Raw genomic sequence first — 12,198 nt, forward strand, 5'->3', positions numbered from 1 at the left:
CTTTTGGGCTAAAATGAGGAGCTAAACATGAGAAAAGAGGAAAATTGTGGTAGCAACAAGACTGTTAAATTGCAGTTAAGTGTGTGAGTCTGTTAGGGATGATGTGGAGAAGAATAGACAAGAGATGAGAATAAATGTGCCCCTTGTTATGTATTTGCAAACTGTATTGCGGCCTTTCTTAGGTATTCAGAACTCAACTAGCAAATGGGGGTTTTCAGTAGAACTTAAATATATTTTAAGGATCGGAATGCATTTCCATCCTGCAAACTGTCTACCTTATTTAAATGTCAGTAGTCATGCTGTGTATTTAGCAAGTGACTTGATTTTCTTTCTCATAGGTATAAAAGAAAAGCACATATTTTGGCATTTAGGAATATAAGTTTTCTTCTTTTGTTATTGTTCTTTTAACAAATGCACTCTTCTGTAGTCTTTTCCATATTCTAAGGAAAAACTAATTTTGTCAACCTGTAAGATCAGTTCCTGTTTTCCAGTATTATATGACCTTAAAACTGAAATGGATTAACAGGAAAGAATGTTTTGGAGGAAATGGAAAGGAGCAAATAAGCTAGTATTGTCTTCATCCAAACCCAGTCATATTTTCGATTGCTTCCATTGCAATTTTTCACAAGATTAATGATTACCTGATACCATGTTTTTTATTAAATCAGTGGTGTGATTATGTGAACAACAAACCTGCATGCATAGATCTTAGTCTGCTTCAGAAATAATGTACTTTTTAATATGTAACTCAGCCAACAAAAGTTTCAGATGGGTGGGAATATTTATGCACAATTTAAGACTAAGGATTTCTTTGCTAATCAGCTGACAAACTTTGATTCACTTCAAAGAGACCTAACGTTATAGTTCTGACTCATATGGTTTTTCTTGTCTTGTCACTGGAGTGAGGCAGTCTGTTTCACTAGAAAATCTGTGAAAATGATTTGTAGTATTGCTGATGAAGCCTCTTGTTCTGAATTTGGAAACTGTGTATGAAGAAAAGAAACTTAGATAGCTTATTGATATAATAAATGTGCACGGTGACATACCCAGAAAAGATGTTATAGTTTTACAGCACTTAAAAAACGTAAAGGAGTAGTTTAATCTTCCTTCTTACATAAGCTGAAACAATTTTTCTCCAGTGCACTGATAGCAGTAGAAGTGTGTGTGAGGAGTGGTTCACTTTTTTTCATAGGACAGCTCTTGAACTTTAAGGCTCTTTATTTCTGTTTACTCCCTACCGAGTAAAGCTCCGAAGAGGAAAGGGTTAATGGAATTATCAGCATACATTGTTGTAAGTCAGCTAGTTTTTGTTTGAGGGTGGTTTTTTTATATTTGTTTTTATTATTCCAAGTGGTTTTTATTGGAAGGGTCTTCTGAGATCATTCACTCCAGCATGCAAGCCTCAATGTCACTTAACACAGTATAATCCTTATTTAATTAAAATTGTTTTCCTTTAATGTATACCTTTGTTGTGTATATAACCTTCAGTATGATGCTGATTTTTTTCAAACTTAATATCTAAGTGCCTGGAAGCTAATTTCTTAGGAAATGAGAATGCAATATTTTATATTAAAAATTATGTACTATAACGTGCAACAACTCTGTAGGCCAAAGCCTATTTCTGCCTTCCAGTAAGCCATTAATGTCTTGATGTAGACTGGATAGTCTGCCAAGGGAGAGAGGGGGAGAGGACAATTTCTTTCTGATGGCTTCTCAATCTGACTTACTAGAGAAATCATAGTACCATCTTTAAAGTGAAGAAAGTGAATCTTTATTTAGTGATACCAATTTACACCAATTACAAAAAAAAGTTTTAAAAAACTTTTTTCCACACTTGGTTCTCAGTTCTGCCTCTCAAAGCCTGAATTTGTGCTGGTCAAAATAAACTACTACCCTGGCAGGTATGAATTCTATTTGCTACCTGTCACATGGTATTAGTATAGTGGTGGCTTCATCACAGTTGGTACCGTGATTGACTGCACTGTTTGATGTTTCACACTCATTAGAATGTCACTCTAAAGGAATAATAAAGGGCTTTGTAAAGAGCTTCTGCCATTATAAATATCTAGCATGTTTTGGCTCTTCCACTAGCTCAATGAGACCCTAAGGTGTCATGCTGAAGCCTGATCTGAACGAAAAGTCTCAAGTTGCTTTTGTTTATGAGATCAGAAAAGGTACAACTGTAGACCTGCTGCAGAATTGAAGATGTTTATTTGGACTTTGAAAAAAAAAAAAAAGGCAAAAGAGAGGGATCCAAAAAGCAAAAGAGAAGGGAGGTTGCAAGTATGTCTGAACATGTCTTTCTGTATTTGCTGATGTGGATATGGATTTGGTGCTGTACTGCTTGAGGGACAAGACAGAAGAAGGGATTCCTTCTCCCACTGCCTCAAGTGCTAGTGGACATTCAACAGTTCTCCCCAAGTACAGTCTCACAGGGTGAACTCATTACTGGGAGATGCAACAGTTGAAGGACTCATTTTCAGTCAGTTTTCATCTGTTTGATACCAGTCATCTTCAGGAAAAATAACTCCGGTAAGTATGTACGTTGTGTTTCATTTTGTCTTATTTTAATTTTTGCCATAGGTTCTAAAATTGTCTTTTCAGAATAACAGAACTAGGATAGGACAAAACAGATAAATTGCACTTTTTTTTTTTTTTAACCAACTGACAATACTAAACTAACACAAAATGGGCCTGCATATCATAAATTGGAACACATGCTTTGGCAGGTTGATGTCATTATGCTGCTTGAAGTAATCAATTATTCTTACATTAGTAAAGGACATGCCCTGGAAACAATGTATGAGCAGTTAAATTCTCTTATATTTTCTGTTTACTTTATCCCTGTGAACAGTCAGATAACTTGACTGTCACACTAAGTGACCTTTATAAATAGGTTACACTATACATACTGAAAATGTTGAGTACTAAGAATAGTACTGATCTAGAATTACTCTGGGGGCTTTTCAGTAGGTTTCAGAATCAAGCTGTGATCATGGCCCTTGTTTGTTCATGGAATTTCTTGGGTGTAGACATTCCTTTGTTGGCTGGTGAAATTTAATAAAACCTTTTTAGTATCTTTTGATATTTGCTAAGTGTCAAAAACAGGGGAGCTTTACCTCACTTCTGATAAGATAGCACTCCATGCTACTCAGCCACAAACTTTGGTGGCTTGTTACTATGCAAATGTCAGGAACAGGTATCCTTATGCTTCTCGGAGTAGTTTTTAACACTTTTGTCATGCCAAGACATCAGTACCTCTAAATTTACCATTATTTATTTCTCTACTCCCTATGCTCACACCTCACTCAGGCTTTGAAACGTTTCCTTGTGAACTTTTGACTGTTTACTTAGCAGTTCAGATACTCTTCATAGCTTATGGTCATATTTTAGAGTTTTGTCATAGGCTTTTTTCTTCCTGCATACTTTAATGGTTTCTGTCTTTTTTGTTTGTTTGTTTTTGTTTTTCAGTTGCCTTGACCAAGATATTTTTTGAACGGAGCCTCTGCATCTGATGAAAGACTATGATAAAAAGAAAGAATAAATGAACAGAAGAGAATGCATTTTTATCTGCACTAGGGCTTTGAGTCTGTTGTCCAAGAAACTGTATTTGAAGAGCAGTGTACTAAGGAGAGGCAAAAGGATCTAAAGAGAAGTTCGACAAAACATTGTGTAACATTTGTTGTCAGAGGAGTTGCACAGAGCAGAACATGCAAAACCCTTTTTATTAGATGCCTAGATCATAAGTGCTCAGTGGAGACAAAGCACTTGCTATACCAGCTGCAGAATCCTTTCCACTCAAACCTGTTGGAAAGAATTGGCTTTCACTATACATTTGTTGACCTTAAGGGGCTGTGGGACCGATGTCCTTACTGTATTAAAAAAACAAAACTAAACTAAACAACCTGCATTTTTTGAGCAATAATGTAAAACAGTTTTTTAAAATCTTAAGAGGTGACTTCTTCAAATTGGTTTATCAGAACATTTCATAAATAAGTCGTTTAAGCCTATGTACAAGCCTTACATACATTTTAAAGCTAAATACAGTTTATTCACATTGCAGTAAAAACAATTGCAAAACAGCACATTGTTTGCTAAAGCACACTTTGTGCTTTTGTACATTTGCTTTTGTACTCACAAATGCGTTTGGCTGCTCAAAACAGAATGAAATACAGAATGATACCCACACTTCCCATAATCCACCCCCAAAAGTGTGAAGGCATTTGCTATAACTAAATTAGAAACTGATACAGAGGACTCGCTTGGGGACAATGTGGTGAATCCTGCATTTCAAAGTGGATTACAAAAATCTGTAATAGAGTTCTGTGTTGAGGCTTTTACAGATTGGTAGGTGCTCTATAAGGAGCACATACTATAAAAGGAGAAAGGGAGAGGAATGTGAAATGGCATTAAATTAAATTTTGTCCCTAAGTAATCAACTTATTCTCTATATTGCGCTTGTGATTTCTTCAAAGTTCATTTATGTATTTATTTTCATGTAGCTTAATGAATGGCTGTGGATCAGCTGAGCTGTGTTAATGATCCATGTGCATATCCTTGGCCCTTGAAATATGAGCTAAAACCTTACTTGAAGTTTTAAATTAGTGTTGCATTTTTATATGGGAAATCCTAGATTGACTTTCAAACTGGATGTGTTAACTATTTAAGCATGGAAAAGGCAATTAAAGTTATGCTTAAATCTAGACAAAAGGTGACAGCCAGTTGTATTGAAAATGTCTATAAAATTCCTCTTTCTTTTTTCAAAGAAACATTCCATATCTGTAGGGATTTTGGTTTTTGTAACTTGAAGGCCAGATATTTTGAAATAATTATTTGAGTCTTTTCTGGTAGCACAGATTGTAAAGCTGCTATTTAACAGTCACCCAGGACTTAAAGCAAATGGTCATGTCCACTTCCTTTGCAGCAGATGGATTTCTCTGTTTTTTAGTAAACACACCTTTTGTTAAGATACCTGTCACCAGCCTAAGAGCTGCAATTTTGCAGTTCTTAAGTTCATTGTCATTTCAGATATTTCAGGGTGCCCTTAGTGCACTGTCTAAACACTGATGTTTATTCAGTGGTTGATTACGATTTTTATGTTATTTCTGCACATTTTTTACAGAAACTAAAAATTGACTTTATTGTATTGTAACAATAACTACTTTATGCATCATATAAGCTGGTACAAATTTTTAATTGTTGTAAAAGATAATGTCCAAGGTTCTCAGACTGTCATGTTTTTGTATGTGGAACTCTTATTAAAACATTGTTTTCAATTTGATCCTTTGATCCTAGTGTTTTGTCATACAGCTGCTCTCTTCTGTAGTATAGAAAAGCAAATACACTTGTAGGCCTTTAAGTAAGGAATAGTGTCATTTGCAGGTTAAAACTTGCCGTGTTCAGAGTGGTCTCAATGTAAAACAGATCTTTATGTTTAAAAGAAAAACAAAACTCCAAAGATCTGCTATGTATGTCTGTTTTTCTGGGATTTTTTTTGTAATTGCTTTGTAATCTGTTGCTTGGGTACAGTTTGTCACTGCCTAATCTTGATTACTAATTAATTTGCATTTCTTTTCTAGGCGCTCTGCTTAATAGTGCTACCATTTATTCCTGCATCAAACCTCTTTTTTCCTGTTGGATTCGTAGTAGCAGAACGAGTGTTGTATGTTCCTAGCATGGGATTCTGCATTTTAGTAGCACATGGATGGAAGAAATTATCAAATAAAAGGTAAGGTAGTGTTACTTATGACTGGTTTAACTCATCTCTCTTAATTTCATAAAAGATGACCATATTTATAATTGCAAGCTTTCCCAGTAGAGCTTTTACCAGTATGAATTTATGATGGTATAGCTCTTATTCTGTTTCAGGTTCTTAATGAACACAGAGTAATGACCAAGAAACTGTTTGGCAGTCATGTGAACAAATGACAACAAGGAAGTTCTTAGGAGACTAGTGGATTATTCTGAGGGTGTTATAACGCTTATTTGAAATATATATACATATATATACACACACACACACATATGTATACACATGTATTTTATATATTTTTTATTTTTTTAATATATAAGAATACATATATATAAAAGAAGCCTCAGACTGCACCAAACATTTTTAGAATGTGGTGTAACTTACATTACACATTGCTACAAAATGGACTTTACCTATGAGCCTAGTAGTATAACACATCTCTCTTCTGTAAAGAAACACAAATATTTTCTGTTTAAATCATAGACATTTTAAAAGATTAGGCAAAAAACTGTCTTGGCCAGATCTGATTTGTACTTTATTTAAAGGTGATTACTGACTGACATTTATATAATGCACGTGTATCAGTCTGCAGCATATTAAAATATCTTTTGCTGATTAAATTTGCAGACATGCCATGCTAAGAATGGACATCACAAGCTATTCAGTGTTTGTTAAACTAAAGAATTTTTTGGATAACAATTTCTCCTTAGGAAATTCTGCTCTAAAAGCATGTTTTGCACGCACCTTTGTTTTTTTTGTGCTATCTTCTACACTGATCTGCACATACCTCTCTCTGGATGCTTTACTCTTGTTACACCAATGGCATCCTAATGCTAGTTCAGACAAATGGAAAGGCAGCAATTCCCAGTCTATGTGGTCTGCTATCATTAGAGGTGAGGCCTTGCAGTATAACTTATGCTAACTGGTGCTGCCAAAGCTGACAGCACTGGGTAATGAGAAAGTAGTGATACCTTGTGGGAGTGAGGAGAAAGTATTATCACAAATCCCACTACGAGACAGTAAAAATAGAAGTGATGTGAAAGAAAGCAAGGAACCAGGAGAGGATGGCTGGGGAGAAAAATTAGGCAGCAGTGTTGTTTACTACAAAAATATTGGGAATCAGCACTCTAAAAAGTCTTATGGGCGAGAGAAAGCTGCTTGCTTTAGAAATATGTGGAAAGAAAAACATTTCTCATAAGGCTGGTGGGGGTACAGATTACTGTATATGCCAGTTCTCACTGGTTGCTTTGCTGATGTTTTAGAATTTCTCTCAATTCTGCTGTTCTACTTTTTATTTTTTAATATTTTTTTAAAACCAAGCACACTAGTCTTAAGTCTGCACAGCATTTTGTGTATCTTAAAAACAGAGGGAGAAAAAACCCTTTCAGTTTTTAGCAAACCCCTGTGAAGTACATAGCAGTGTGAACAGCTGTTGCATAAGCGTAAGAAATAGCTGGCAATGGTGACAGCTGTATGTCTGCTCAGGAATGAGATTTTTAAAAACAAAATTATATTCATAATTCTAGGAAAGCTACTGGGTGTTTAATGTTTTTTTTCATCATTAAATGAGAATTCAGAGACCAAATGACCAGCATGTTAAAGTGTATGTTTTATATCTGTTGTGGTTAAAGTCAGTCATGTTTAAATTCCAGAAAAATAAACTGCACGATATCTAGAAAATTATTGTTCCTGACAAGCTTGTCGCAGAGTGACTTCTGCCCCAGTTTGCAGCTTTGAAAATAAAAATGCTACAAAGACACTAAACCTTTCTCCTATTTAGATATTACAGTAGCACTAGGATTTTATTTGCTTATGGAAGATTGAGTAGTCTCCACAGCAGACCTCTCTATTAAGATATGTTCTACAGTGTGGGAAAGACTGGTGATGGGTGCAGTAAAGAATTTGTGTGGAATTGTCTAATATGAAACAAAAGGATGGGGTGACATTTTAGTTGCTTTTTTGATTTTTAACATTTTGTACAGTGTTTTGAAGAACCTCACTGTTTGATATCATGACCATGTTCATTGCCTTAAATTACAGATAAGCTCTAACAGAAGTATAATTTTCATATATTTTTTGTTTATATTATGTGGATTGCATTTGTTCTTATTAAGTGAATTACGTAGTGATAACAAAAAAATCAGGTAAATAACAAAATTAACTTGAAATTGGACATTATTTCCTTTCAGATTTTGGAGCGTGCCATTTGGTGATGAGGCAAATAAATTGGAATATACCATTTACAAATATGGTCCTCAGTTTATTTGCCTCCTAGCATATGAGATACTTATTCTAGTATAAATTAGAATTGTTTGTGTGCTTATAACAAATCTTTGTTTGTTTTATTTAATAGTGTGCTAAGAAAAATTTCTTGGGTTTGTTTGGCTGCAGTACTATTCACTCATGCCTTAAAAACACTGCACAGAAACTGGGATTGGGAGTCAGAGTACACGTTGTTTATGTCAGCTTTAAAGGTACTGTATTCTATTTGAAAACGTTAATGGAAAGTTTGTGTTGCTGTTCTCAAAAAGCTGCAGTAGAGCATGATAAAAATGAAGACAAATCATGCTTGTTTTGCCACTTTTATTTGTACATTGACAATATTAACATCTAATTAGTTGCTTTTGGGAATGCTTTAAAAGCAGTGTGATGCACACATGGGAATTCATGTGCAAGAAATGGATGATAATTTTTTCTTGTGTTAAAGCAGTTGAATATATTCTTTTATCTGGATGAAGGCGTGATATATTTCAGTACAAAAATCTACAAAAAGTTTGATGCACAGAGTAATTTCTTCATTCTGCATATGGCGTAAGATTGTACAACATCCCATAACAATTACAGTGAATTTTAAAACGTTTGGTATTTCTAGGGGCAAATAACTAAAATAAATGGATGTTGAGCAACAAGTTGAATGTAAGAATTCTCTATGCAGTGTTTTGTTATTCTTTACATATAGCAGCTTGATGAAATCTGTCATTTGCTGTGCATTTTTACATCTTTAAGACATAGTTAAAAGAAAATAAGTTGTTCCGTAATTTCAGCTTAATACCTCATGCATTGGTATCTTTTTTCTGGTTTTAGGTAAATAAGAACAATGCCAAACTATGGAACAATGTGGGGCATGCGTTAGAAAATGAAAAGAATTTTGAAAGAGCTCTGCAATTCTTCATACAAGCCACACAAGTGCAACCAGGTAAAAGCTTTGACTAGTTGCCATTGAATGGCGTCTCCGCACTCCTAGTATTTCAGTATGCTTAGCTTATTTAACAAAATCTTCAGAATGATCTGTTTTTCTCCAATTGAACATCAAACAGTGCCATAGATGAAGTTAATTGATCCATAGTCTTTGGAAATAAACTCAAAAAAAGTCCTCCAGAAAAGTTTCTATCTATAAAAAGATGCAAGGACTTTCAATTTAAAGCTATTATTTGGATGACATTCTTTCTGAATTAACTTAAACAGTAATTTCTTATGAAACATAATTATTATTTAATTTTCTTATTCAAAACTAAGGAGGTGTATAAAAAAATTTAAAAACCTAGATAGTATCACATTTACTCTAAGTGCACATTTACTCTGTTTTACATATTGTTGCAAAAGAAGTTCTAGGTAGTACTAGACAAACTTTCCTTTTTCCTTTTAGAAGCCTAATAAATAACCTTCAAGTTATGTGCCTTTACCATAGCCAGAGATTAAAGATTGATACGTGGAAGTATGACCTCAAATTTTTTTACCATTTCCCAAGTAACTTTATAACCTGTCTTTGGTTCATGGTTAAATTAAAGATGAAAAAAATACAGAATTGCTTTTTTTTGTTGTTGTTGTTGGTCTTTATGCAGTACCTGTACTTTACACTACTCTGAAGGCATACGTATTTATTTTCATGATACTCAGTGCATGGAAGTACCTGAAATTTCATTCTTTTCTTTATTAAGATGATATTGGTGCCCACATGAACGTAGGAAGAACTTACAAAAACTTAAACAAAACTAAAGAAGCCGAAGAATCATATATGATTGCTAAATCATTGATGCCACAGGTAATTAGTAACTTTATCTACCACCACAGGAGGGAACTCTTTCAGACCTATATTCATGATAGGTTTTTCATGTTTTTCCTGAAGCTCTGTGTTGCAGTGTACTTTTAAAGTTGTTAGGGTTTTTTTTAAAACCTGTCTATTAAAAGAGTAGGTTGTATACAATCATGGCTGTTAAAACATGTTAACTTGGAACTTCTTTGTTAAAACTACTTTAAGTTACTTTTTATACTGCTGTGGATTTTTTTTTTTTCTGAAATTGAGGATATAAAAGAAAGCAGCAGTTAAAAATGTACACCTACAGTCACAGTGGGTTTATTTTCACTTACAGCTAATACATTGATGATGACTGAGTTTCTGAGCCCTCAAGAGAAGGCTTAAATGCAGCATTGGAGGTGGGAAGAAGGTAGCCCCAGCAGCAACAAAAAAATCTTTGCCTGAGCATACTTTTAAAAACATGTGCTTTGTTATCTTTACCATTTGTTAAGTTAAATTTACACCTAGCAAATATTACTTATTCTAGTTCTTTAGGAGAAGAAGAGAGGAATATTTTGGAGAACCTATGAAGGTAACAAAAGCTGTGGGTAAACTGAGACTGACAACAAAAATCATCAGTCTCTTGAGTAGAAGTATGGCATTAAAAAGTTTGTATTGTGAAGCAGCATGAAGATTCTAGGCAGATATACAGTACAGCAGTTGCAATGTCATAGCATTTTCATCTTTCATGACTACTTTTTATCTGCTGTATCAGTGGCTGGTAAAATCTTATTTACACTTACCTTAGGCTGGAGAGTTAAAAAAAGAAATTAAAATGTCTGATAGAATGTCAGTTTAGGCTTTAGGAAATATTCTTTGTCTGAATGGGGAAAATTTTGCAAGGTCTGGTTGGTTTCTAATGGCTATCTGCATAAGCCCAATCAGATAGTAGCAGAGCTTAGTTAACTGATGTCTTAAATATGATCTTAGTCATCTATGTCTTCATAGATTTAAAGAAGAAAAGATACTCCATTTATATTTTGGTATGATTTTCTGGGAAAGAAGAATTGCTATTTGTAGTCATTAAGAGCCCGCACACTAATATCCAGTGATACCCTAAAACAAATGTATCAGAGTGAAGAGGAGATCTATACTGATTGTCTTTCATATTTTTACTCATCTGTGTCTGGTACATATATTCTTTTTGACAGATTATTCCAGGTAAAAAGTATGCAGCAAGAGTTGCTCCTAACCATCTGAATGTTTATATCAATCTTGCAAACTTAATTCGAGCAAATGAATCTCGCCTTGAAGAAGCGGATCAATTATATCGACAAGCAATTAGTATGAGGCCAGATTTCAAGCAGGCTTACATCAGCAGGTATCTCTTCTAATTTTAGAGATACGTATTCTTGAATAAACATTTATGTGTTTGCAGTGCTATGAACAGTATTTAGTTCATACAGTTGAATTAGCTGCTGGAATTAATTCATTTCCAAATGAGAAGATGAAGATTTGGGGCAATAATCAATTATTCATTATAAGCTCTGTTCTTTTAAATTCCTGCTTCAAAGGGTGTGTTTCCACATAGGCTGTGTATTCAAACATCATATAGCAAGATGCTTCCATTAGATTTCTTTATGAATTTCAAATTTCTGATCTCCTAGTTTAGTTTTGAACTAAAAAGCTTTTGGCTAGTCTGAATCATGGAGTTTTCTTTATCCTTCTTTGTTAAAGGTCATCCAGAAAATGCAAGACATAACTAAAAAGCACATAAATGTCAGCTAGATAGATAAGAGTAATGTGGCTGTGGGTATTGAGGCTTCTGTTCACTATTTTGTTAGTTGTGATTCCCATTGGGACTTAGGGAGGTGCAAAGTTGCCTAAACTATAGCTGTTGCAGTGTAATTACAGAGCTAATATCGGGAACCCTTGATCACTTCTTTTTTGTTTTTTGTCCTGCATATACGTTTGTTGTATACAGACTTTTGAGAGCTGAAAGCTTTGGGAATGGTATGTAAAGAAGGTTCTGTATTGTTTTGTGTTTAAAACAAACAAACAAAACCAAAAAATGCTGTTATCTCACATCTACTGTCTATAGGAAGGCAAACTTTTAAAAAAGCTGATTATTTTCATATTAGTATGAATAAAAGTTGAAGGTTAAATCTGATTCTTCAACAGGGGAGAATTACTTTTAAAAATGAACAAACCTCTGAAAGCTAAGGAAGCTTACCTTAGAGCTCTAGAACTAGACAGAACCAATGCAGATCTGTGGTACAACTTGGCAATTGTTTACATTGAACTGAAAGATCCAACAGAAGCCCTGAAGAATTTCAACCGAGCGCTAGAACTCAACCCAACACATAAACTGGCATTATTCAACTCAGCACTGCTAATGCAGGAATCTGGTATGTTGTTAGTTGACCCTTAT

At 34.3% G+C, this 12,198-nt stretch overlaps 1 protein-coding gene across 4 annotated transcripts in view; it reads left to right on the forward strand.

Moving 5' to 3' along the window:
* Window positions 1–12,198, forward strand: part of TMTC3 (transmembrane O-mannosyltransferase targeting cadherins 3) — a 35,830-nt gene that overhangs the window by 19,910 nt on the left and 3,722 nt on the right. For all 4 annotated transcript variants that reach the window (XM_072864819.1, XM_072864837.1, XM_072864811.1 and 1 more), the window contains exons 10-15: window positions 5,580–5,728; window positions 8,106–8,226; window positions 8,837–8,948; window positions 9,691–9,794; window positions 10,979–11,148; window positions 11,949–12,175. In XM_072864819.1, coding sequence (XP_072720920.1) covers window positions 5,580–5,728; window positions 8,106–8,226; window positions 8,837–8,948; window positions 9,691–9,794; window positions 10,979–11,148; window positions 11,949–12,175 — 883 coding nt within the window. The remainder of the gene's footprint in view (window positions 1–5,579; window positions 5,729–8,105; window positions 8,227–8,836; window positions 8,949–9,690; window positions 9,795–10,978; window positions 11,149–11,948; window positions 12,176–12,198) is intronic.

The sequence above is a fragment of the Ciconia boyciana genome, chromosome 1 (genome assembly GCF_034638445.1).
Source record: "Ciconia boyciana chromosome 1, ASM3463844v1, whole genome shotgun sequence".
Taxonomy (NCBI): Eukaryota; Metazoa; Chordata; class Aves; order Ciconiiformes; family Ciconiidae; genus Ciconia; species Ciconia boyciana.